General features: G+C 38.9%; 1 protein-coding gene across 4 annotated transcripts in view; it reads left to right on the forward strand.

The window, feature by feature from the left end:
• The window catches only part of LOC119661747 (myosin heavy chain, non-muscle), a 94,429-nt gene that overhangs the window by 14,026 nt on the left and 52,744 nt on the right, over nucleotides 1-27,659 (forward strand). For all 4 annotated transcript variants that reach the window (XM_038071213.1, XM_038071216.1, XM_038071214.1 and 1 more), the window contains exon 3: nucleotides 21,260-21,475. In XM_038071213.1, the coding sequence (XP_037927141.1) occupies nucleotides 21,260-21,475 (216 nt within the window). The remainder of the gene's footprint in view (nucleotides 1-21,259; nucleotides 21,476-27,659) is intronic.

Raw genomic sequence — 27,659 nt, forward strand, 5'->3', positions numbered from 1 at the left:
AGAAAAAAGTCTGGTGGCGTCAAATCTGGTGATCTCGGTGGCCATCGAAAATCACCACTTTTGGATATCAGCCTTTCAGAATAATGGGTTCAAAAAATCGATTGTAGCGCGTGGAGTGTGGCAAGTTGCTCCGTCCTGCTGAAATCAGAGGCCTTCCACGTCCCTTTCGTCGATGATTAGTATGACAAAATCACGAATCATGGCCCGATTACGCTCGCTGTTGATGGTAACAGAGGCTCATTCGTCATTTTCGAAAAGAACGGTTCGATGAACTTTTCCGCACCACAGTCACTTTTTGATCGAAGAAAGGCAGTTCTTCAATTAATTGAGGATTGTCGGTAGCGTAGAAGCAACAGTTTTGCTTATTTACGCATCCATTTAACTGAAAATGGGCCTCGTTTGACATGATGATTTTTCGCCAAAATGCACATTGAGTTAACACAATTCAGAGCTTATTTTGAATGTAAAGCTGAATTATTTCAGCACGTTCTTTTGGAGTGTACTGCTCCATGCTATAAATTGTCTTTGACTGATGCTTCAAACGCGGTATGTCATTAGTCAATCTGACATTTCTGCCAAAAGTTACAGGGTTGCCAGATGGGCCCACATTAAATGGTCTACCCTGTACTATACACGACTTTTGTAAAGGGCAGTGAAAAATGCTCTGAGCCGGACAAGGATGAGTTCGGCATACCATCATCGGATCGGATGTGACAATGTGTGTTAACACAGAAATGGTTCCTATGGATTTTCTAGCCAACGGGGCACATTATTTTTTCGAAAGGAACTCGAATCCGGAAGAGGCCTTTCGAAAAATCACCAAGAAAGCATTGTAAAGGAGATGACAATAACGGAGTAACTCTGGAAAGAGTTGCTGGAATTAATATGCTGACCCTACGTATTGAGAAACGAGTCAAGCGAAGACGTACCTGACGCAGTTTCCTTCGGGACATAGTAGTTGAAGAAAATATTTACATTGCTTCGAAGTGGACCTGTCTTTTGACTAGTGAAGAATGTGCTGAGGTGCTGCTAGATGGTGGTAGATGTCGTAATAGTTACGATGCAGGAGGAACTCTAGGAGTTGTGGTACGTGGTACGAAAATTTTGATGTAGACCAGAGCGCTCCCCTCGAAGTAAAACATTACGATGGTCTGACAGAGATATGGGTGGAAGAGTGGGAGCAAATCTAACTTCCTCAGATAATCTAAACAGAATTATCAACAAATGTTTCACTAATTTTCCGTTCAATGTGGGTATGCTTCATCGGGTTGATGGATGAATGTTGAAATTAAAAAAATACGAAATACGCAGTGGCAATCCATGCACGGAAAAGTCGGATGATATTCAACTCAATTTCAACCGATATAGTTTGACTCATAATCGATGAAATTTTAAGATTGCAGAAACAAATAATCACACATAGATATAGTTGTAATCTCTAGAATAGTCATGGCATCAGAGGAAAAGTACAAAAAAATAAGGTTTTCCGAATTTCTTATCGAATTCTTAGAGGTGTCCGAATTCATCAATGTTTGATAATAAAAGCAAACATGATCTAATGCAAGTCAAAGGAAATCGAATTGATAAGTTGTTTTTATCACTTGTATCAGTGTATTTTTAGTTTATTTATATGGTCTTTCCAAACAATTTCTGTTTACCTGTGTAATAGTTAATGAGTTCACCGATATTAACTTCCAAACCGTAAATAACGACTTATTTGTAGGGGAAATATGGGATAGTTGGGAGGAAAATTGAGGTTGATTTTTATCGGAACAATTTTGAAGTCCTGGGAAATTGAGTTAGTGCGTATTTTGTAAGATTTAGGATTCAAGAACTGGTTATGGAGAAATTTAGGTTTCACTCTACATTCCAGAAAAATTCTAAAGTACAGTCAAATACCATAAATTTTAATTGAACAGATTTAACATCAATTAAAATCCAATTTTTTGATAAGAAGGCTTTTTATTTTAATCACTAATTTTCCTTTGTCAAAATAAATTTCAGAAATATCGTAAATGTACATAGTGTTGGAAAGTGCTAGTGAGCGTTAGCTTTCATAGCCCACACACTCCCACCAGATTCGTCAATAAGTTCACACATTTTGGAGTCAATTGCGCGTAACAAACAGCTAGACGGTGATTTCATGTTAATAAAAGTTTGGCTTCTGCAAAGTCTTAACAAGTTCTATCTTACTTAAAGCTGAGATTCTGCATGGGAAGGGGTACTTGAGGGATATATGGATCCTGCATTGAATGGAGACAGTTTATAATCAAAATGTCGTCTGACTTTGATCAAAACTTGAAAAAATACTTGTCAAATGAAGGCGTGAAAACTTCGCTGTACCTGAAATTCAATTTAATCTGATAAAAGATACTCAGCCTTGCCCAATTTCACTCACTTCCCTGTATTCCTTCCACATCATATCGTAGATTTTGTTGTCGATTTATCACTATTTGATTAGTGTAGGAAGTGATGCGTGTAGTGGAACTGGATGTGATTAATATTTTTTTTTTTGGGCTTCTATGAACTTGATACATGAATATACTCAGACTTAATCACCCGAGCGTATGCTTAATTCAGATGTGATCTGAATCATTGTGTATAAATGACGTCAAGAGTATAATGCACAATAGCCTATTTATACTGGATATGGAAAGTGAACATTTGATGGTTTCAGATAAGGAATTGAATTGCATTTGCATTTTAAATTAGGTGAGGTTCCAGTAAAAGTCTCGGGGGTCAAAAAAAAAAATAACACTCTGACCTGTAATATTGTGATACACTTGAAACAAAATGATGCCATGAAGATACCATGAGTAACCTTTATTTACTATTTAATGGCAATGCACTTCTACCAGAAAAAAATACCAGTTTACAGACTTGTGGTCATCGCGTCATATCCTCTGGCGAATTTCAAAAACGAACATACTCAGCACCTAACACACACAAAGAAGGTGCGTATATTGGCCAACGTTTTCTTTAGCGTCATGTTGACTCACCTTTTATACAGGTGAGTCATTAAAAAAATATATGGAAAGAAAACCAACCGGTGGAATGCTTAAAAGTATCTTTTGAGCTTTTGAACTGATTTTGAGCCGTTACGTCGGAAAAATTACAAATTTTAATCTCCAACATCGGCAACAAAGTAGAGTTGAATGAGACGTTATGATGTGACGAATGCGAAGTGACTAATTTGTGAAACGTAAGAGTGTCATTATGTTTCAAGTTAGTACGTTGAATATGTGCAGTTATTGGAGGCAATGGAAGATCCCATGTGATCCGGTTGGGGATTCCAATAGGCAAACTTTGGCGTCATGTAAAACTGCTAGTTGATGCTCTCCATTCTTATGAAATGCAGTTATTCCTGTTACATTAAAAAAATGAACAAATCCATTTTAAAATAATAAAGACACAGAGGAGTCATAGAAATAAATTAAAAATTTATCTTAGTCAACCAAACACTGAGGATAAAAAAGAGGGACTCATTTTTAAGGTTTCGTTTGCAAAACAAAACCTTATTAAAATCGGTTCAATCCAGACCGACGTCTGTCTGTTACAAGCATTTTTCTCAGAAACGGCTGTACCGATTGACACGAAATTTGGTGAGGAGATGGGACCTGTGGACCCCCAGACATGCAGTGAGTGATATCCTTCTACGTTGAGATTTAGGGGTAAAAGGGGGGTGTAAAATTTTTCTTCACCGAATATAATCATGTGAGGTATCAAATGAAAGGCCTTAATTAGTACTTTTCGAAGCCGGTAGTTTTGAGATTTGTTAAAAAGGCGGGGAGTGCGGGGGGTTGAAAGTGGTAATTTTTTCAACGAACCCATTCTCAGGAACTACCAAACCGAAAAATCTGAAAAAGATCAGGGGGCTGCCACTATATGGTGCCTAGGCTCCGAAATACCCTCCATAACGATACCTATTCAAATAAAGTTAATAATAGTATATTACTATAATTTTTAGTAATTGACCGGAAAACCCCCCTTAAGTTCAACCTACAATCACAGCAACAATGTAGGCTACAGTATGGAGCATGATCCTGCTAAATTTGGTGAAAATCGCACGATTACTAACAAAGTTATACAAGGTTAAATCTGTCACTCCTCTGCAAATTCAAGACTATGAATGTCAATATCACTTGAAAGTGGCTATTTTCACATAATATATGCATATTTTACGTGCTACATGCTAATGGGATAAATCTACACCCAAATCTCTTTATAAAAGAAATACACAAAACCTTTCATATCTGAAGCGTCTAGCTTCCGGTTTCCCGACTTGTTAATATTAATTAGAGCAAGGTTTACAAATCCTTATTTTATACTCCGACTAACTGGCGTAATGTGAAGGCGATATTTATTCCCAAACCGTCCTTTCTACTAAAAGAACTAGGAAGACTAGTAGATCAGTTCATTAGGGGTACCCACATTCCTAACTGGCCACATCATCATAGGCAATACGCCTAGCAGAAAGGCAAATCCATGGGGACAGCGCTCCATTAACTCACGCCAAAAAATTGAAAAGGCAATGTCCGAAAAAGAATACACCTTAGGCGCATTTATGGACATCGAAGGTGCCTTCAATTATGCTTCATTCGCGGCAAATTTTTGATGCGGCAAGACAGCATGGAATTGAATCGCTGTTAATCAGTTGGATCTTCCACATGTTAAAGTGAAGAAAAATCCTCATATTGGGCGGTCACAAGTCTATTGAGGCAGGATGTTCTAGGGGCTGCCCGTAGGGAAGGGTTTTCTATGCTGTTATGGCTCCTGGTAATGGATACCTTGCTGTGGCTCCTGGAGGATAAAAAAGTCTTCGCACAAGCATTTGGGGATGATCTAGCCATAATATCATAATTACCGGCAAGTTTGCGGACACAGTATGTGACCGCTCCACAGTTGGTGCCTTCGCAATGGACTCACGGTGAACGCTAGGAAAACTGGACTAGTTATGTTTACTAGGAACGTCAGGTGGGGCAGCTATACGCTATCCACCTTAGCAGGGGCGGAAATCCAGCTGGCACAAACAATCAACAGGAGTACATTTCGACTCCAAGTTAACGTGGAAGCACCATATCCAGGAACAATATCAGAAATCCTGTAGATTGCTGGTGCTGTAGGAATGCAATAGGTAAGACCTGGGGAATTTCACTAAGACGGATACATTGGATGTATTCATCCACAATAAAACCCATTTTGATGTATGCATGCATCGTCTGGTGGCCGAAACTGAACTTTGCTAACAGCAGAAAGCTGCTAACTCAGATTCACAAGCTTGGTTGCCTAAGTATTACTGGAGCAATGAGTACTACGCCGACTGCGGCACTTGAAGCTATGCTGCACCTACCCCTCATTCACTTGGAGCTGAAACGGAAAGCAGCCAATGACACATATAGACTCGATACCATTGGAGCGTGGAAACGCGGTCAATCATAGGTCATGCGTCTACCTGGAAATTTCTTGATAAACATCCGGTAGCTCTGATGCCGGTCGGCCAGATTCGTCTTTGAAAAGACATACACTGTCGTAATCATCAAAAGAGAAGAATGATCGATAAGTGGCCATGAGTCTTTTCAGATTACAGACTAAATTTTCACCGACGGGTCAGTCATGGAGGGCGCTGGGAGTGTTCTCGGGGAATCCGGTTGTGGAACTGGCCCGATCCCTCGAAAAAATGACGACCATATTTCAGACGGAGATATATGTCATTTTATTGGCAACAGGAGAATGTCTGCGACAAAAATGGAGGGATCGCACCATTCGAACCTGTTCCAACAGTCGGGCAGCATTATCAGCACTAAACAGCAACGACAGATCAAGCCAGTTGGTATAAGTTGTCATTAGGTGCTGCTGAAATTTGGCCTAGTGAAAAAAACATTCCTGATATGGGTGCCGGGGCACTCAAACATCGCTGGTCATGAGGAGCCTGAGAGACTGGCTCGCCGAGGGTCTGGATCCACAGGTGGGGCCAGAACCAGCTTTTGGAATTCGGCTATCCACTGTCAAATCTACTCTGAAGGGTGAAATTGCAAGGATCCACGCAACCGAGTGGAGAAATTTCAACTCCTGCCGGCATACGAAAATCCTTGTGAAAGATCCTGGGGCCGCCAGAGCGTCATTTTTGTTGTCCCTTAAGAAGTGCGATATGAAAACCCTAATATGGTTTTTAACGGGACACTGCTCCTTAAAGTACCATATGGAAAAGTTTGGGGCGATGGTTTCGGTTATGTGAAGCCAATGTGACGAGGAGGAGGAGACGGCTCTGCAATTTTTAGGCAGCTGACCGCCACTTTCGCTTGCTGCTGGCATTTAAAGTCTTAGAATTTGCACTGAAGTGACAATTTTGACATATTATAACTTTGTTAGTAATAGTGCGATTTCTACCAAACTTGGTAGGATCATGCTTTATATCGTAACCTATATTACTGCATGATTCCATGCTTGAAGGATTCTCTATTCAATTTCTAAAAATGATACCATTATATTATTATTAATTTTATGTAAAGAGAGTAGGCACCATAAAGTGTTGTAGGTTTTAGTTGTCCCACGACGTTACAGAGAGCTAAGTTCTCTGGTTCGGTCGACGATGATCGTACGTGGGGACGAGAATTGCCCAGGTCTTCCGGCTATGTGTGCTATTTTGTACTACTCATTCACATTGATCTTAATCAGGCAGATGAAATAGGGGATATATGGGATGGGTGGAATGAACTAGGGAGGGTGCTTTGGGGAGTAGATGGATGGTCCTAAAGTTTGATTCTTAATTCTTTTAAGAAGCTGATCAACTCCTCAATCTGGAGTTGGTTTCATTCTTTTAAAAAAAATTTAAAGAGTTGAAAGACTTTCAAACTGAATTTGTTCCTAACAACACTGTCAATTGTCATTGTTGATATTGCCAATCTTCCGAGGGAAATGTTTGCTGTAGACCTGGTTTGATAAAAGTCTATTGGAAGTTTTTACAATTGCCTGTCCTTGATTTTATTCTGCACCACCCATAGTACATCCCCAGGTGCAAAGGATGAAACCAGGGTGCTTCCGGTGATGACTGTCTTTGCTGCTTAGTGTGTCATCCTGTTCAACATTATTTCACTTTTAGCTGGGCACCACCGTATTTTTATCTTCTCGAAGTTAGGATTCGCTATTGCATCAATTAGTTACCAGACAATGGGATGTCTGACGTCTTGCTTCTCCAGAAGAGTGCAGGCTTTTTGAGAGTCTGTAATTATTGGTTTTTCCTTTTTTTTATCTTTCCTTTGCCATTTGCGTGGCCATCTTTATCCCATTCAGTTCAGCAGAGAGGATTGTCATTGCTTGCATCCTGTAGCCAGCTTTGACTCGAGGGTGGTCAGAGACTACCGTACGGCTGGAGGCGACAGCCGATGTTACTGCATCAGTTCCAGTTTCCCACTCTTCTTTCCTCCTTATAAATCTTGAAGTTATTAAAGGCTTGCTGGAAATTCTTATAAGTTATCGATATACCATTTTTAGCCATGGGATTGTCTATGATAAAACTATAAGAGGGGGGAAAAGATCTTTTGGGCCTTATCAGCTTTGAGTGTAATTACGCGGTATTTCTAGCGATTAAATTATTTGAAATTTATTGGCCTTGCAAATACCGATATTTCTGGAACTTGTTCCCTTCATCAGTTTGTAACAAGTCTTGTTAGTTCTAATTATTTCAAATAACTTATCAGCTCCTTAGGAGCCAATAGCGCCGGGTTCGCCCGCCAAAGCATGCGCACATAATGCGTTGAAGACTTAGTCAAACGTAACCATCTTTTCAACTGAGACGCCACAATCGTGGCTTTTCTGTTGTCCATGTATTTGGGCATCAAGTGCGTGGAGGCAGCAGCATATTAAATGGTCCTAAACAATTTTACGACTCTCTCAAGTTTTAATCCCCATGAGGAACCTGTGGCAAAGTTTAATTCCCTCGAAGTCCGTTTCGCCTTTATGATTGTATTGGTGATGTGATCTTTTAGGGATAGGGCTTTCGTTATTGTCCGGTATCTGATGTACCAAAATTTTACATAGTTTGCCATTATTTCTCCTAAAGGCAATAACGCTAGACTTATCTCTGTTTACTGGGAGTTTCAGAGTGTTACATTTGTTCACGGAAAGGTCCACTGTTTTTCTAGTAGCCTATTCACCTGATCATCTCCTGTACCCATAGCAAGAATGTTGACTCAGTTTGGAATGAAGCGAGGTTGTGCACAAATTGAAAAGTACCGGGCTTAAAACACTCCCTTGGGCTAGGCCACTTTTTATCACATCCAGCTTCGGCTCCCTGTATTCCAGAAAGCGCAGGGTCCACGAGTATATGTCAGATGGCTTGTTTTTCCCTCTCATAGTTTCAGCAGGAAGGAGTAGTTCCACTCTTTCGTATGCTTTACTGAAAGTTTTTGAACCCCATGAGTTTATTTTTCCCTTCTTGATTTCCTCTTTCCATCGTTTAGTTGCCTGTTTGGTCCTGAGGAGATTCTCGTGAATTGGAGTTTGTCTGAATCCTGTGTGTGAATGTCATACGTTTCTTGCAGGGACATTGTGTTAATGTCCCTTAAAAACCTCCACCATCAAGTGGCAACTTCATGATTATTTTGAGATTCTTCGGTTGGGTAGGTTGTGGGAATGATCCCGTGAAAGAAATGACCCTTTTCCAGCCCCCGTCCTTAAAGAGAGACCTTAAAATTCAAATGAGCAACAAATTCACACAATTATTTATTCAACCGAATAAGAAAACGTTCATAAAATATGATTCATCTGTTCAATCTCACTTGGAAAAAATTCCATTCCAGTATATCCCCAATAATTCATATTTGATTTTCAAATTAAACTCTGTGATAACCATCGTGACAGCTTAGAATTGTTTTGTACAGCACAAATGTATATTATATATAATATATTTCCTAAATATCTTTAGATTAAACACGATGCTTGATGTAGATGTGAAAATATAAATAACAATGACAGAAGCTCTAATGCATGTAATATGGTGGCATGCCGTCTATTTATGATTACTCGTCATATAAAATTGAGTAAATTGGAGTGCACTGACCTATGACTATGAAATAGAAATTGATAAGTGAAAATTAATTTTTCGTACAAAGTCATGGACATTTTCTTATTTCAATGTTAAGCTATTTATAAATATGGTATGGTATTCGCCCAGTGTTGATTTATGCGATAATTGAAAGAGGATTTATGAAGCATTTATTAGAATGATGCAGTTATGACCCGCGACATATGTTTCAATATTGTGGAAATAAAGCATCATATAATTTCGTATTATAGAATTTGAAGGGAAAATTCTTGGAAGATATATGAAGTATTCGGAAGCAGCATATTACGATTGAATCTGCGCATCTATAGCTGAAATTTCGTCTCCCGTCCTGTGGGATTTCGAAGTCAGCCAGATCTTATGATCTCCCTTGGGAACGTGGCCGACGACTTGTGCACGACTCGAGAAAAGGGCATTTTTGATGGCAGCCCAATGCTCATCGATACTCTCAAGAGATCTCTGCCGTTCGATCAGGAAGATAGCTCACCCATTGTCGGACGACAGCTGGGTTGTACAAACAGTCGATGTTGAACTTAGGGGGTCGCAGCTCCTTAACCCTGCGAGAAGTAGCGAACGCAACACGCAAGCGAACGTAAACGAGCATCAAAAGTGATTTCTTTCGAGGCTGATGTCAGCGCCTCTCTTGTTACGCACATCCAGAGAGAGGAGTACTCTCCAGAGTCCCACCATCTTACTTCGCTTAGGTCCAAAAGGTCCAGTTTATATCGCTGGAATTCTAGTTAAGTTTGAGAAAGCGAGCATTCTGAGGACCTTCGAAACCGTTGTCGAGGAGCGTACGCTCATTTCAGAAACCGTTCATAGTCCGTTAATACTCTATGCCTCAACATATTACTGTATCTGATCCACTTCTGATCTTTGGTGACGAATTCGTCCGAAAAGATTCACAAAGATTTGCCTTGTAGGTAGTTCTTGGCTGAACCGACGAATACAAGGATGCCCATTTGGAGCGATTTTGATCGCGAAAAAGAAGAATTTTGTATGTTCGTGTATCATGTGTCCGAATCTGTCCGGTCTGTTGATGAAAAATTTGCTTCTGCAATTTCAACACAAGTTCGAGGTCTGAAATATTTGCATCTATCTTGCATCAGTGGCTTCCGTTGGTGGCGACCTTAAAATCCTTTTTTCAAAAAAGTAAGTTCCGGGTGATCACCTTGACCGAACGTGCACACATGTGTGATTTTACAGTTCTCAGTAGCGTAGCGCATATTTTTCGTTGACATTTCCGTGTAAATTGCAATCAATTTCGTCCCTGAAGAAAGCATCTTCGAATTCGATCAAGTTTTCTTTGATCCTGTTTAAGATTTTCTTACAAATTCCAATCTTTTTGGCCTATCAGCAGGCTTAAGCTCTTCGGTCCTGGTAGACCTCGTATTTCACGGCTTTCGGTGTTCTACTTTTTTTCGCGATAGATTTTTTTTTACCAAATTCAACATGGTTTCAAAATTGGGCGTAACGATTGCTTCACTGGTGAAAAAATGTCCATAAAAAATGCAAGCAGGGTAAGGTGTCCGTCCATACAAATAAGCCCGATTTTTATCATTCTGTTTAGTGTTGTGTGATATATTCTGGGGTACCGGAGCCCAAGCTCATCTTCGATATCCGATAGCCGGTTCAAGCGGACTTCGTATTGAAATCAAGGGGTGGCAAATCTTCACCTCGGTGAGTAGATATGCAAGCAGTGATGATCTCGCTTGAGGACGATGTCAGCGACCCTCTTGTTTTGTACAGACAGCTCCTAAATCTATTGCTGACTGCAACGGGGCCAATCTAATTTGATGTTCATTGGCAGTCAGTTTAATCCTAACTGATTTTAAGCAGGTACTGGTGTGCCGCCAACGGCGAGGCTGATGAGTCAACAGACATCAGCAAACTTTTTACATTGGTTGTGATGGTTGTCAGAACTGTGTTTCCCTATCACATGTTCAAGCAAGATGCTATCAGAACCCACCTTTGGCATTCAGATCGTATATCATGACCGTTGTCACTTTTAGGAGGCCTCTCTTAAGTTGCTTTTCCTCTGTTTTGAAAATCTACGTTGGCCTCCGCATTGCGAACGCAGCAGGGAAGACGTATCATATTACAAAAGCATGGTGTCGTAAGATGGTGAGCAGTGTTTCCCAGAGTTCACCACCTTTTGTTCATTTAACCGCAGAATGCCTAGCTTTAAAGCGTTGGATTTTCAGCTGAAGTTGGAGCAAGCGACCATTCCAGAGGGCCTCATTACGTATCCGAAGGGCGTCCTCAAATTTCAAAATGCAATTATAAACTGTTCACGAAGGCTGTTATTCGTTTCGAAACATAAACAAAATTCGAGAATTGCCAGTTGCTAGCTTACTCTTTTCAGTAGTCTTTTACGACAAGCAAGGAATACTATGGATTCTTAATCCTTAACTCACACAGAAGTTACTACCTCAGTGCCTTAACTGTAAATGCTATTAGCTCAGGTGAGGCTTATCCCATATTTCCTCCTCCTCTTAAACAGAATTTAGCAGGACATAGTGTATATGAATGTAATGTCAGTTTTTTCACTTTACTATGATACCATTCTCAGCCGCCTCAGGGGTAGCGAATTTCTACTAAATAGATAACTCTAACCTTCTATATCTTTGTTAATAATAGTAGGGGTCCCTTCAAACTTCCCAATATTGTGCTCTATGTCATAGTTTCTGTTTTTTTGCCAGACTTTTCAATCAACTTTAAAAATGTGGTATTATATTATTGTCAACTTTATTTAACACAATGACATGTATTTTGGGGCCTAGAATTTGCTAACGACTCCATCAAATTTGTTTACTGTGTAGTTTTTTAGAAGGAATTGTGTTCTACTTTAAGGTTGTATTTTTGAGGTCGTTACTTCTATTATTCAATGCATATGATTCCTAAAGCAGTTTTCAAGAAAAATGTATGTGACAGACTTAGACAGATGGTAAATCGATGTGAAGAAGGTTTTTGTTTTCAGACGAAACCTTAAAAACGATTGTGATAAGAGAGGGACAACGTTTTTAATGCATAATTTGCTGAGATTTATAGTATTTTTATTTGGCATTTGAATAGTGATTGTAAAAGTTTCGGGTATTATTGTTGCACTTCCAATACACTTTTTATGAAATTTAGTCGGTATAACTGATGAATCAGCGAAACTGTCAGGATGATGATCACTGAAATATTCATAACCGAAATCATGATTCGAATCTGAGTCATCAGATTGAAAGATTGAATCATGTAGTTTACCAGTGCCCACCACATTCCTCAGAAGAAGTTAAATTACTTTTTTTCACAAGTATTAGGTTTATTCATATGATTTCACTGTTAAACCTGACAGCGATGCTTTTTGTAGTGTTTGTGCGTGTGTATGTGTGTGTGAGGAGGAAAAGAAGCAGAGCCTCTTAGCACTGAGATCGTAGTGGTCTAGTGTACTCAACGTCCCAGCCTAACGACATCCCAGATTCGGTTATATATCGCAGGATTGGAGTACACCAGCACCAAAATTCCGATGTCTGGTTCGTCCATAGGCAGGACGCTCAAGTAGGAAATGCTCCATAGATTCTGCTTCCTCATTACAGGATGGATACTTGGTACCCGATAAATTGATTTTACTGAGAAGCTTCATAACGTTCTTTCATTTGAAGAGAACTGCTAGTCAAAATCATGGATTGCTGGTAGGCGCTTGTGGCGCTGCACTTGTGAACACTGGTTTCGCTGACCATCACTTTAAAGAAGGGCGCCCTCTATATCAGTGACAAAGGCAAAGGAACACCAAGGGAGGAAGAGATGAAAGTTGCGGTCCATAATGTACAATGGATTAGGATTTCTTTCATTGAGATATTCCGGAATTGTTCCAAAGTTGGAGAAGGGGCATAGTATTGGGAACTTGACTAAATTCAGTACAGGGACTTTTCCCTTTGATAATCTTTTCCTAGGAGGGATGAATCATAAAGTTTGTTGCATTGAGTGCTGCAATGTAAAATCGTATGGTGGAAGGGACAGTTAAAGTTTCCAAACCTTAAGGATTTCTCCGTAAAAACACATCATCAACGGCACAACAACCGATATCCGATCTAGGTCTGTCGTAGTAAGGAAGGCTTTGTGCCGAGTTACCAATTCGATGTCCCTAGAACCTATCTGGCATTCTTACCTATGCATCGCTCCATCTGAGGCAGATTTTCTAGAAAGAAAAAGTCTTATTCTGTTTCAGTCTCAATATCAATTTCAGCATAATTTTTTTAGAAATGTAATCTGGTTTTATATATTTAGTTCAAAAAACGTTGATGCATCATATTTCCGCGCTATTTAAAATTTTATGGAAAAATGCGAATTCACTAAAACAGTTTCGATGAAAGTAGCTTGACTCATTTCGGTTTTCCCTTTATAATGTGGATACGCTGGAACAGTACATTGTATGTTAAATTCTGAATCATTTATCATAAGTGTAACCTCTTATTTTTCTTCGCTTCATACCGCTGATAACCTATTTTTGGTAATGAGTCAGTGAACACTATTCTTTGTAATTTTTTTTTTTATGGAAATATAATATGCATACATGTATGTATGCTATGGTTTGCAATCCTTTAAGATTCCGATAAAAATATGTTTTGATTGAACAATTTGTGCTTTTTCGATTTTGCATATATCTAGACTGGGTTTGCTTTTTGTATAAGCAGATCGATGAAGCTTAGATTATTATTTTTAAGGCTTTGTGTAAAATAAAACATTATTAAAATCGATCCGAACGAAATTTGGTGTGCATATGGGAACTATCAAATCCCACGCATACAGCGAGTGACATTAATTTAGGTGGAGTTTAAAGGGGGGCTCCCTATACATGCAAAGGGGGGGGGATTTCACCGGATATAGTCGTGTAGGCTATCAAATAAAAGACATTGATTAGTACTTTCCGAAACTGATATTAGTTTTGGCGTGAATTACAACGTGCGCGAGCAAGGAGTCAAAATGTACGCACTTAAAGTGAAACAGGACTCATTTTCGAAAACTATCCAACCCAATAATCCGAAAAAAAAATCAAGATGGTGCGCTTAGATGAAATCTAGGCCTCAAAATATGCCCCATTCCGATATCTGTTCAAATAAACTTACTAAGTATATTACCAGCTTTTAGAAATTGACTAAAAAACTCTCAACTCTCCCAGGACTTCCAAATTTCGCACCAGCATAGAGGACAATGTTTCGTCATTCATTGAAATTTGTAACGCCAAAGTTATAACAGTTCAAACTTTTGCAATTTCGCGCGAATTTACTGCTTCCAAAGCCATGCAAATAAGATGGTGGCGTCATAATCAGCCAGAATAATTGACATTCGCGTGAAATATTAAAGTCGCATTTATGAAGAATCTACTTCTCTCCCCAGCCCATTTTAAAATTTCGTGTAAAACACTTATGTGAAATCTAAGCCTCGATAGATGTGCTACTCCGATATCTGCTCAAATAAACTTACTAATAGTATGTTACCAACTTTTAGAAATTGACAGAAAAACCTTAAGTTCTCCTAACACATCGTTCAATAAGTCCCGGGACTAACTATGAAAACAACATTTTATCGGCAAAATTCTTTATTATTCATCAACATAATCTCCTTCAAGTGTAATATGATACAATCATTTCAACGCTTCTCTAACTTTTCAACGCCATGTTTGTAGAACGATTTGTCTTTTGACTCAAAGTGAGCCTCAGTAGCAGCGATCACCTCCTCATTTGAGCCAAATCTTTTCCCCTGGAGTATCTTTTTGAGATCCGCAAAGAGCCAGTAGTCGCTGGGAGCCAGATCCGGCGAGTACGGAGGATGAGGAAGCAGTTGGAAGCCTAATTCGTTGAATTTGGTCATCGTTTTGATTGACTTGTGGCACGGTGCGTTGTCTTGATGAAAGATGATCTTCTTTTTCATGTGTGGGCGTTTTTTCGCTATTTCGGCCTTCAAATGATCCAATAACACCATCTAGTAGTCGCTATTGATGGTTTTTCTTTTTCAAGGTAGTTAATGAAAATTATACCATTCGCATCCCAGAATACGGACGTCATCACTTTGGTGGCCGATTGTCGTGTTTTTGGACGGTTCCGGCGGCTTTCACCGGTTGTACGCCATTTAGCTGACTGCCGATTTGACTCCGGAGTGAAATGGTGAATCCATGTTTCGTCCATTGTCACATATCGACGCAAAAAATCCTGTTTATTGCGAACAAACAGTGCCAAACAGCTCTCCGAATCATTGATACGTTGTTGCTTTTGTTCCATTGTGAGCAAAAGCGGCACCCATTTGGAAAAAAACCTTTTTCATAGCCAATTTTTGGTGCAAAATAGTAAATGCACTTCCAGTTGATATGTTCACCATCTTAGCTATCTCGCGCACTTTCATTTTGCGGTCACCCATCACGATTTTCAATACTTGCTTGGTGTTTTCGGGAGCTACTGCCTCATTTGGCCGACCCGAACGTTCCGCATCATTTGTATCAGCACGACCGCGTTTCAAGTCAGCATACCCAACAAATGGTTGTTTTCGACGGAGTAGAGTCCGGATAACGTTTTTTAAGCCATTGCTGAGCTTGAACAGTGTTTTTTCCCAAAAACAACGTTTTATCAACACACGAAACTCGTTTTGGTCCATTTTTTCACGATTGCAAAGGTAGCGTCACTTTAACCACTATAGCTTTCTTGGTTATGTTTCGAATTACATCAAATTTTGACACATCTTATTTGAAGGTTGGTACTTCTGAACCTTGGTATATTATATAAATGGCATTATTAGCGCCATCTCTACGTTAGTCCCGGGACTTATTGAACGATGTGTTAGAAGTACTAAATTTTGCACCGGAGAGGTCAGTATCGTGCATACGCATGGCAAGCTTAATGATGCTTAATGATGAAGAATTTAGTTCTCCCCAGCCCTTTTTTGTATCTATTGTAGGTTAAGTTCTTCACGTTTGCTAATAATATTAAATTCCAAGTGTGAAGCGTATGAGGTTGACTATTATCAATACAGTGCTTTCCATTAAATGATTTATTTAAATCACTTTCTAAAAAATAGAGGCCAATAGAAGTTTTAACTGTGTGACAAGGAACTGTCAGGCACTGATCGCTCGTCACATCTTTTTCTTCAGTCTTTGTCTCGTTCACAAGCGGGGTAGACTCGTCGTTTTGCCATTTTATTTTATCGAATGCCTGATCTGGATGCAAACGTGAGGCTTTCAATGCCCATCTAGCGTATCAACCCACCGTTGTTTCGGTCGGCCTTTTGGTCGTTTACCATCGACTTCGATGTTCAGACCAATCTTGGTAAGTGAATTCTTGTTAGCGCGAATTGCGTGACCATACCATCGAAGACGCCTCTCTCGCAGTTTTCGCACGATCGGTTCAATCCCATATCGATCGCAAGTATCCTCATTTCGGATGTTAAATCCTTGAGTGTTTAACGTAGGTACCTGTCGTGGAGACTTAATCCTACGCTCGTCTTAAGACAGGGATTGATTTTGTGACCACAATCAGAGCCCCGCTGTGACAAGCAACAACGGTACCAGTCTATATCAAGTGCATGGCTTAGCATTCATACTGGTGGATGCAAAGACCTGCCTGAATTTCTACCGAACTAAGGAGTACGGCACCTGTGTTGAAAGGCAACACCACGCCGAGGCCTGAGGGTCTCTTCTCGCTTGAGCATAACCACAATCCCCATGAAGCTCCCACTCATATACGACAGGAATTCTCCTGAAGTATATGAGCCCAGGGGCTACCCCGGTTACCATGGTACCAGTATACCCCTGGTAAGGTTTCGTGGCCGAAGCCACTTCAGATGAGTCCCCGTGCAGACTCGGGTCTGATCTCCCTAATTAAGCCTTGGAGCATTCGCCTACTGCATCACGGCCGGCAAGCCAATGCGATACAGCGTTTCCCGGTGCCACCACGTGGAGGTTCTCTTCGGCCACTTGGTTTTGGGTCAGCCGACAGGGTTGCCGCCACTATTTTTTGATCGATCGAATATCGATATCGGGAGAGTCAGTTTTTCTTTAACAATCTAGGGTTTTCTGGGTATTCTAGCCATTGCAAAATATTTAGTAGATTCCAGGTAACCAAGTACTATGACATTTCCCTAAATAATTGGTTCCTTTTCAAATTGATGAAACGCCTTCATGAAATGCTTACCAAAAATTTCTAATCAGCCTATATTTAAACAAAACTGTTCAAATAGCAGGAATGTAGTCCATGTTCCACTTAAATTAACCTTTGATCATTCTAAAAATTTCAATCTGTATCTGTATTCCTATTAAAATGGTATCATCCATTTGCTTTACAATGTTGTTTAATGAATTTGACCAAATTCAGTCTAATCCCACAGCATTCGTAATCGGGGTTTTCTTAATATGTGTGTTCTAAATGAATACCATGTAAAGTTAGCCGAATCACCTGTTCTCCTAATTGGCTCGTCATTCTTTCTGTTTTCCGCCACAAAAAAACTTGTGTTTTGCATGCTTTTCTCTATGTCGGCTGATGGTCCGGGAAACCGAAAGAGAACATTGTTACATTCAAAAACGTTCAATGGAGGAAGGTCAATGATTTTGTGTAGGAGGTCGAATTTATGGTTGGTTGGTTACTTCATGCAGAAAATGTTAAGAATTAACAGAACTGGATTTTTCGTAATTCTTTCGAGCCTTTTAGGGGATTGTGGAAACAAGGTTTATTTCCTTTTTTCGCGTGGATGTGAACGCTGATGGCTAAATATACTATATACAAACCGGAAATGTCTGTAGCACAAAAAAAGATTTAATTATAATATGTATTGCATTCAATAAAGTTTCAACCCTAATCTATATTTATGCAAGCCCACTTGTTTCAAAAGTGCTACCGGGCCTAAAGTTATAGTTTCATGGAGAACTATTCAAAACTTTTCTTTCGAATGGAACTATATCTTAAGCAAACTATTGTTTGACGGTTCATTTAAGCTTGAGACCAATGAGCTGTTTTGGAGCCAGTAGTTAAAGCCATAATAGTATGTTAGCCATTTATGAGCAAGCAGAATTTATTTCATTTAAAGGTGGGTTAATGTTATGAGAATGAAGTGAGTATGTACTTTCAGTTAGTTATTTTCGGCAAGCAGGACTTATAAACGAATTTGGAATTGAAGATATATTTTTGCTGGGCAATGTTGGGTGAAAGTTCATAAATGTACCACCGTGTGCGCTCCTGCTAACCTTTTTTAGGTTAAAAAATGGAGTTGAAATTGCCACAAAGAATTTTTACTAAATTTTGCCAGTTCAGGACATGACTTCATGGTTGGCTGCAATCTAACATTCGTCAAAAGCCTTTACGGAGAGGGTATGTGGCTCATAAAAGCGATCCGCAATGGCGCACACATCAACGAGTGTTTTGTATTATGAATTTTTGCCAGAAGCTGCTTATTGCTGTAGTTTTGTTACTAATAACAGGATTTCCACAAAATTTTTCTTCACCACTACAATTAGGTTCTCTTAACATGGACTTAAGGGGGAGGCTTTCTGGTCAACTTCAAAAAGTTGGCAATATTAACTGTATCAAAGCTAATGCCGATATGCAATGTATGCATGCAGTAGACTGTATGATGCAGCCTCCGTTTGGTCCTTCCCACTTCCAGGAATCATTGTTACTTCCATAATTTTCAAAGCTTTGGGGAAACAGGCGAGGCGTTGAATTGCGTTGAATGTGTAAGTCACGTGAGTGGTTGTGATACCTGGAAATTCTCTCAGTATTTTTCCCATGCTTAGGTCATGTTCTGGAGCTTTTCTTGGGTCCACTTGTTCTTTAAAGACTCAAGCAACTTATTTGGCTAGGTGTTACCCGAAATATTTTTGAAAGACTTGACTCCAACTACTGTTGATCTCAATGGCGATTCGCATTGAGCAGGTCTTTTTAATTTTTTTGTAGCTTTCTACAGGGAAAAATTGGTTGATGCAGTAGACGATAAACCGCATAAGTGACTTTGCAACTCCTGTCTTCATTTATCCTTAAAGGTTTATCCTTGTTTTTTAGGTCTGTGAGTCTGCCGTTGTCTTAATTTCCGTTTTACTTGGACCAACTGGTACCATGCTTGTACAATTTTTTGAAAAATTGGCGATACGTGGGTAGCCACGGTCATTATTTCGTTAACTTTCAACAGTCCGACTCCCGTCTCACATTTTTAGTAACCCCAAAATCAATCAGGTTCAGGATTTTTCACGAATCTGTTGGTCAATATGTGGGCTGTCCAGATTAGACGATGTCAAGTCTACTGTTTCGGGATAGTACGTTCCACAACTGTCTTTCCTATAGTTTAGAGATTAACATCCTCCTTATTTTTGTTACAATTAGCTGGTGCGTGAAGATCTCCACAAATGATACAAACATTGGGTCGAATGCAGGTTGTTTTTGTGTAATCAAATTCTTATGTTTCACTTGAAGTTTGCACGTTCCCTTCCCTTGCTTCCCAAATTTGGGTTTTGCGTCGAAATTAATATTTGCTCATGATACACCCCCCTTCTGTATATAGCATTTTCACTTCTTGTTAACGACATTCCAAATGAAATTAACATTTTTCCAAACTAAATCGACAGGATCAAACTATTTCATAATCTAAAAAAGAAAGTATGAAAGGGGACTATATTACCACTTTTCACATATAATTTTTCTTTTAGATTATTTAATAGTTTGATCCTGTAAGATTGTGAATTTAATTTGGAAAAGCGTGAATTGGAGATGGAAATCCGTCAATTTGATTTGGAAAATTGTTAATTTCATATGAGATGTCATTAATTCAATATGGAAATGCTATGTATGGAAACCCCGCTTAAAACTCGTGGTATGTATTTCATCGTTCCTATATGTGTACCAAACTTCATTTAAGTTGGTGTAGCCGTTTTGGGGAAAAGTGTGTGTAACAGACAGGAAACCGCTTTTAATTGATTTTGTTAGGAACCAAAAAAACTATTCAAAATACTGGCCCTTGCTGTCTACACATTTTTTTCATCTCTCGGGTAATATATGGATATATGAACCATGCCATTAAAATTGTTGATCCTTCGAGGCAAACCATAAAGCCATTTTCGGACGTCTGCGTAAGAACCGAAGTGCTGCTCAGTGAGCGAGTGGCCCATCGATGAAAACAGATAGTCGGATGGGGGCCCGGTCTGGTGAATAAGCGGGGTGGGGTAGTATCTCCCAGTTAAACGTTTCTAAGTAGTTTTGAATTTTTTTCGACGTGTGCGACAGAGCACTATCACGGAGGAAAATCAGATTTTCATGTCTTTGCTAATATTCCGGCCGTTTTTCATTCGAAGGACGATGCAATTTGATGAGTTGTTGATGATAACGGTGGGCATCGACAGTTTCAACAGGTTTCAACAGTTCATAGTAGACAATACCCCGCTGACCCCATCACACCCACAGCATCGTCTTCCGTCTCAAGCGATTTGATCTTGCAAAAGATGTCGCTGTTGGCTAGCATCAACCTACAATTTTTTGTTTTAGGTTCCTCGAAATAAATCGACTTTTCGTCACCAGTCACAATCCGATGCAAAAACATCTTTCTTTTGTGTCTGGTAAGCAAGATATCGCATGTGTTTTGGCGCCGCTCGATTTGTCTATCGTTCAATTCATGCAGCATCCATTTTCAGATCTTTTGAACCTTACCTATTGCACGTAGACGCATGGAAACCGCTTGTTGGGAAACACCTGATTGTTTGGCGAGCAATTTCTGCGTTTGAGTATCGTCCTCGTCCAAAGGAGCCTCCAATTCGTGGTCTTTCCCGGGCCGATTTTCACGTTCCTTGCCGCACAGATCGAAATCGCCTTCTTTGGACCGACGGAACCAGTCTCGGCTGATTTCTTCAAATTGAAGCAAGAAAGCTTCCCGCAAATGCTTTTATCCGGGAACAAAACTGGACATGATTATTAAAGAGAAAAAATATGTTTTTGCATGAAATTGCTGATGATATGGACTGACAATTGTTGACAAATATCATACTAAAAAAAGAAATATAGCGCGCTCATAGCAGCTTGATGCGCTCACTGACCCCATCTGTGAGCAAACAGCGAAATTAAGCTTGTACACCTGGTAATCCTGCGAAGTTGTCAACTATAGCTACGCGCCCAACAAAAACAACATAAAATTTCTTCAACTTTTTCATATATCCATTTTTTTACAAACTTTTATTTTTTCTTCTAGGGTTTTGTAGCAGCTAGTATAAAACGTGAACATGGTGACGAGGTTGAAGTTGAACTGGCTGAAACAGGAAAGCGTGTTATGGTCCTTCGAGATGATATTCAAAAAATGAACCCACCAAAATTCGATAAAGTTGAAGATATGGCTGAATTGACATGTCTAAATGAAGCCTCAGTCTTGCATAATATTAAGGACAGATATTTCTCCGGTTTAATATATGTAAGTATTGAATTCTATGTTTTTTTAAGTAACACATTCAACCAGTCAAAGTCAGTTTAGAAGTTACAAAATATAAAAATGTGAATTTCATTATTTTAAAAAACTGATCCGTGATGCTGAGGTAAATGTAAGGGGTACGATCCTCTTTAAGTCCACCCAACTACTGGCCGATGCTGACGATATCGACATCATGGGAAGAACGATCCGAGACGTACAAACTGCCTTCATCCAGATCGATCAGGCGCTGATTGGCGCGAGATCTTGGGCTGCACATCAATGAAGGCAAGACAAAGTATATTGTGGCAACGTTAGCAATAAAAACCAACCAACCAACAACATCAAACCGCACTGGTCAAATGGGAAGAATAAAGATAGGAGACTACAACTTTGAGACCGTTGATAATTTCTCCTATCTAGGGTGGAAAATCACAACCGATAACAGCTACGATGGGGTCAAAGCTCTTACTGTACAAGACTGATCTTACCAGTCCACATGTGTTCTTCGGAGACTTGGGTTCTTCTTAGCAAGAAAAATTGCGAAATTTTGGCCGCGTTCAGGAGAAGAATCCTCGGAAGAATTTTTGGCCCCCTACATGAGTATGGACGATTCCGTAGCCTACATAAAGACGAAATTTATGAACGTTAGCATGACCGTCAGGTTGTAGATAAAATCCGGCTCAATAGGTTACGGTGGGCGGGTCACTTATTCCGTATGGATGAGGATGATCCCGCCCGGAAAGTCTATAAGGTCAATATCTATGGTAGAAAAAGAGGACGAGACAGATCCTGCCTGAGATGGAGTGATGGCGTAGGTCAGGACGCCAGGCAGCTTTTAGGGATATCGAATTGGTGGACTTCTGCGCAAAACCGGGATGTCTGGAGTTCCTTATTAAGGCAGGCCTAGACCGGATACCGGTTATTGCGCCGTTGATGATGATGAAAACCTGTTTTTGGTAGAATTAAGTTTTCTAAATAAAGATTTCAATTAGAGGAATCAGAAGAAAGAAGTAATTTATTTAGATTGATTTGAAGTCTGTATGTGTAATTCGATAGATAGTGATAAACGATTGACTTATCTGAGAAGATGCAAAATTCAGAATGAGAATCAATAAAATTATAAAATAAATTGGTTTTTTGGTTAAACTTATCTATTGAATTATTACTAATACAGTAGTTCAGGAACCAGTTGTTCCTTTTCCCAGTGCAAAATGTCAAATGGTTCCCGGAATACTGCATTTACGGTAATTCATATAAATGTTTAGCCAAATAAAACATATCTCTTATTAATTTACATCAAAGATCGGTCAACAAACACACTCTATTTTTAATGACTAAAAAAACTCAGATTGTTTTTTAGAAAGGTACAATAATATCTGCCAAAAAGTGAGAATGATATAACCCGGTCTGAAAATTTTTACGCATAAATTTTAACAATTGATTTAGATGGTGCGATAGATTTTTTAAATTTGGTATCCTGAAAATATTGACTTTATGAGGCCACTATGAAAGTTCTGTCACATGAGCTGATTTAAAAAGACGTGATTTGTTTTCAACCCCAGTTAGTTTTCTTGACTCATAATATTGTCCATTTTATGAAGTCTTATACAATTTCTTTGGAATTTTAATTACCCTCATTTTCTAGTTTTATTTCCATGACATTACTGTAGTCACTCTTTAGGCGCGCATACCGTTCTTATCATTTGAAACAGTAGATAAAAAAGACATTTGTAGTTACCCGCGTCGCAATGCAAACACATTTATGAATACTCTGACTCTGTAAGCTACTCTACAAAACAAGGTGAAACAATGACCTTTCCTCTACCTAACTGAATGCGGAGAGATGATGAGTAACTACTTTACGTACACAATTTATATATTTTATTTCCAAGAATGAGTTTTTTATCTTTTGTTCTTTGTTGAGCGAGTGATTGTTTGTCCATTTCATAATCGCAATGGAATGTGCCCAAGAAAAATATGTGCAAAAAATTTCTCCATAAGTCTGTCTTGATTTAACTTCTGTTTCAGAATGAAATTTAAGATGAATTATTTTACATTATAATATTTGAAGAGTAGTTAAAAAGTGATAGAGCAGATTTCAAGTGTTAGGTCCAGTAGTTGCAGGGTGATTCCGACAGATACTTTTGATTTGATTGATGCATCACAGCTTTAAAGATATAAAACATGCTTCTCACAAGCCTCTCTTTATAGTACTAATTGTTAATTGTCTACAGAAACCTGCAGGATTCGTCTGTGGTATGATCGGGGGCTTAAAACAATCAGCAATTAAAAAGCACAATAAAAATTGTCATGGCTCTATGAACACCCTCTATTTAGGGGATTTAAAAAGCCTCGGCTAATGGAATTTATTTCACCTGGTCTGTGAAATAAACTTCTTTTATTATACGAGTACAATCTTACTTGTCTAAATTTGTATGCATGACTCGAGGTGTGCAAATTGTGCTTTGTCTTCAGTTTTTGGTTCAACGAATTGTTAGGTAGGTCCACTTACCACGAGTGTATCATGTTGGATACATCAATTTGAATTTTCTTATTTTATATTTTGCACACGTGTGTGCGCGTGTTTTTCCTACCAATAAATATGCAACGGCAGCATTGAATGATTCGTTAATTTAATTCGGAAGTACTGAATGCTTTTAAGTGATGATCATGGCGTATGCAATGTTTATATTGTTGCTATAATCTATGATTTATTATTTGGAATGGCCGGTCGTGGAACAATCAAGATACATTCATATTGCGCAGACTACATTGAATTTAATGGATCTGTATTAGAACAATATGCATTGTAGGTGGCGCCATTACGTAAAGGGGTCCCATCATTATTGTGATGCAAATAAATTATTTCCAATATTATCATTATTGGCAATGGAATCTTATAAGTTGATCGGCCATTTCAAAAGAATTTTAATAGAATAAAAATCATTACAACTTGTAATTGTTCATTTTATCGCTCACCTATTTGTCATTCTCAAGTATCTTAGCGAAGATAAAAATTGTTGCATATTGCGGCTCTAATTCTGAGTTTCATATCTTGCATTCTGGAAGAAGTGATATAAATTATCTTCAGTAAACTACACATATTATATATATACTGTAATGATTCACATCCGACATGAAATGTAGGGTCATTGACTGCATTTCCTTACAATGAAACTTGATAATTAGTTTCCTTATCAACTATTAACAAAAGAACTGGTTTCTGTAAATTGGGAAACTTAAACGAACAATAATGACAAAATGCACGCTAGTATTTATACTAAGACTATTTTTTACAATTGGGGGAAAAAGCGTATGATATAAAGACAGAATGATTTGGAGTTGTAAAATTTTAAAGAAAAGTCTGTTTGTGATAATTAATGGGGGTTTCGATTGTAGTACCCATTGTTAGACGAAAAATTGTCACATTATCATCATATTCGGCTTAGCTAACAAGGATTTTTCCTTGAGTTGTTTTAAATATGAGGTAATATCATTTTGTGAGTTATTTTTAATGTTATTTTTAATTGGCATTCTCTAAACTATCCAAAAATGATCAAAAAAAAAAAAAAATAATGAGGATACACTTTTGAGTGGTCTATAAAGTTGATTTTCCGAATATAGTCGTAGATCCAAATTATATCGGGATAATTGCGAAAATGCTTATTTACCACATCATCTGCATTCAACGTCACTACATCAATGAGCTTTGAAGAGAGCGAAATAAGTGGAAGTTTGACTGCACAAGGTCCAACGTGGGTGAAGCAACACATCCCATTCAGGTTTCGATATTTTTTAACGGGTCATCAACCATGTGTATGGTTTCCCATTGTCGTTTTAGAAAACAACTCCTTTACAATTGACCAGCTCCGGGCGTTTTTGGATGAGAGCTCCCGTTGGCAAAGAACGAAGAACTCCTGTCCAATATCCGGCAATACTCTTCCAAATTCGATCTTTTGATTCCTTGGTAGAAGTTCGAAAACCCCTACACGTTTCCAACTCTGCCAACTAATTCAGGCATACCTCGACTTTCACGTTAATTGGTTCCATGAAAGTGCGTTATAAGTCGAAAATGTGATAAGTCGAAGCGTAAGAAATACATGCTCGTATGCATATGGTAAAGAAGAGTAGAATTCTCCGTTAATTGTCGCTTGCTGCTTATGAAATACCAAAACTAACATTTCGCATATAGCACCTATCAAGAATCAATTCAAAATACTAGGTTTTTCCATCAGTTTTGCGGTTCGATAAGAGAGGGCGGTGCTACTAGCCCAATTTTTCTTTGTTATGTTGGCACACTCTTCATATGAACGTATGTGAAGTTTCATTTCATTCTGTCAATTCATTCTTTGCTTACAAGCCATTTAATTGAATTTTTATCAGAGTGAAATTATGCGGTGTTTCCAACGATTAATTAATTGAAGTTTTCAGTTTTTGCACTGATGAAGGGAACAAGTGGTTCCCGAAATATCGGTATTTGCAAGAATAAAATACCCACACCAACGGAAAAGAAACAACAAGTTTTTATTACTTCAATGAATTTTTATTTTTGGAAGTTTTAAAAGCAAAGGAAATGCATGAACGAATGTTGAAAGTATATAAGGACTCTTTGCATTCAATTAGTACATTATAAAGATGGTGGCTGAATTTAGATGTGGTTGTACAAGCCTTGAAGACGATCCACGTCAAGGAAGTCCAAAAACAACAACCACACCAGAAATCGTAGAAAAAAATACAGGATATGGTATTGGAAAATAGTTGAGTGACTGAAAGAAATTTAGTAGAAGCTCTAGGCCACTCATTGGGCAGTGCAAGCAATATTTTGACTGAAGTATTGGATTTCAGAAAGCTGTGTACACAATGGGTGCCGCAATCGCTAACCATGGAACAATAACACATTCGAATGCGGCATTCTCAGCAACATTTGGATCGTTTTCGAAAGGATAAAATAGATTTTGTGGGTCGATTCATCACTATGGATGAGACTTGGGTCAATCACCATGATCCTGAATCAAAACAAAAGGCAAAGAGTGGAGTGAACTTGGTTGTTCGCCTCCGAAACGAGTTCGTGTCCAAAAATCGGCCTAGAAGGGGTTGGCATCAGTTTTTTTTTGGGATGCGAAAGAAATTTTTGTTTGTGGATAACTTGCAAATCGGTAAAACAACAAATTCTGAATATTAATGTCATATTTAGACCAGCAAGACCAAAACAAAATTTGCGAAAAAAGACCAGGCTTCCAGAAGATAAAAATTCTTTTTATCAGGACAATGCACCGTGTCACAAGAACATTTTGACAATGGCTAAAATCCATGAAATCAAGTTCGAATTGGTAAAACATCCACCGCATTCCCCCCTAGTGACGACCATAACGATTGGTGTTTGGGTTCTGGACTCTTTTACCATTAGCATTATGCTATATCCACTATAACCCGATGACATAGTAACCAATGCCCCCTACTTTCGCTCTGACAAATCTTTTTTTTGTGGCTACTAGAAATTCGTCAAAGGGTTCTTTCGTCACAACCAAATAGCCGCTTTATCTATTTTATTTGTAGTCCAGTCAGAGTTATTCATTGCTTTTTAGGGCTCATTAATGATTACAACGTTTGTGTTCATCTCGTCCACCTGCATTAAGTAAATACTGAGATTTATTTGTATGACACTCATCTTGCATCAATTTAGGATTACATCTGCCCGAGGATTTCTGTTTTTGCTTGGCGGCTATTCAAACTTTGTTTGCCTTCCTCTGGTCGCACTCCTTTCAATTGCTTAATATTGTTAGAAAACCCAATTGAACGGGATTTAGCAACCTTTTGTACTCCCTGTGGGTATCGCTCACACTTTTTTAGGATGCACCATCGGGACACTTCGCCCAATCATTGAAGGCGTCCTGGAAGTCGACAACTGAAATCTTCTTCAATATACTCGTGTTAGCTATTTTTACTGCGTCCACAGTCCCATGCGCTTTCTTTTAATTCGAAGCATCAAAAAGGAGTCCGTTGAAGCCAGATCGGGGCTGTACTGCTGGGGTAACGTTACCATACCCATTTAGGCCAGCAACTCGAAGACAATAAATGCGGTGTCATGATGCAACATCCAATTCTTGTAAATTTCTCTTCGGATACGCCGACTCCTGTTGCGCAGCCGTGTCGATGCTTCACAGGTTATCACTCTTTTTTTGGCTGT

Source organism: Hermetia illucens, chromosome 1 (assembly GCF_905115235.1).
Source record: "Hermetia illucens chromosome 1, iHerIll2.2.curated.20191125, whole genome shotgun sequence".
NCBI classification, from domain to species: domain Eukaryota; kingdom Metazoa; phylum Arthropoda; class Insecta; order Diptera; family Stratiomyidae; genus Hermetia; species Hermetia illucens.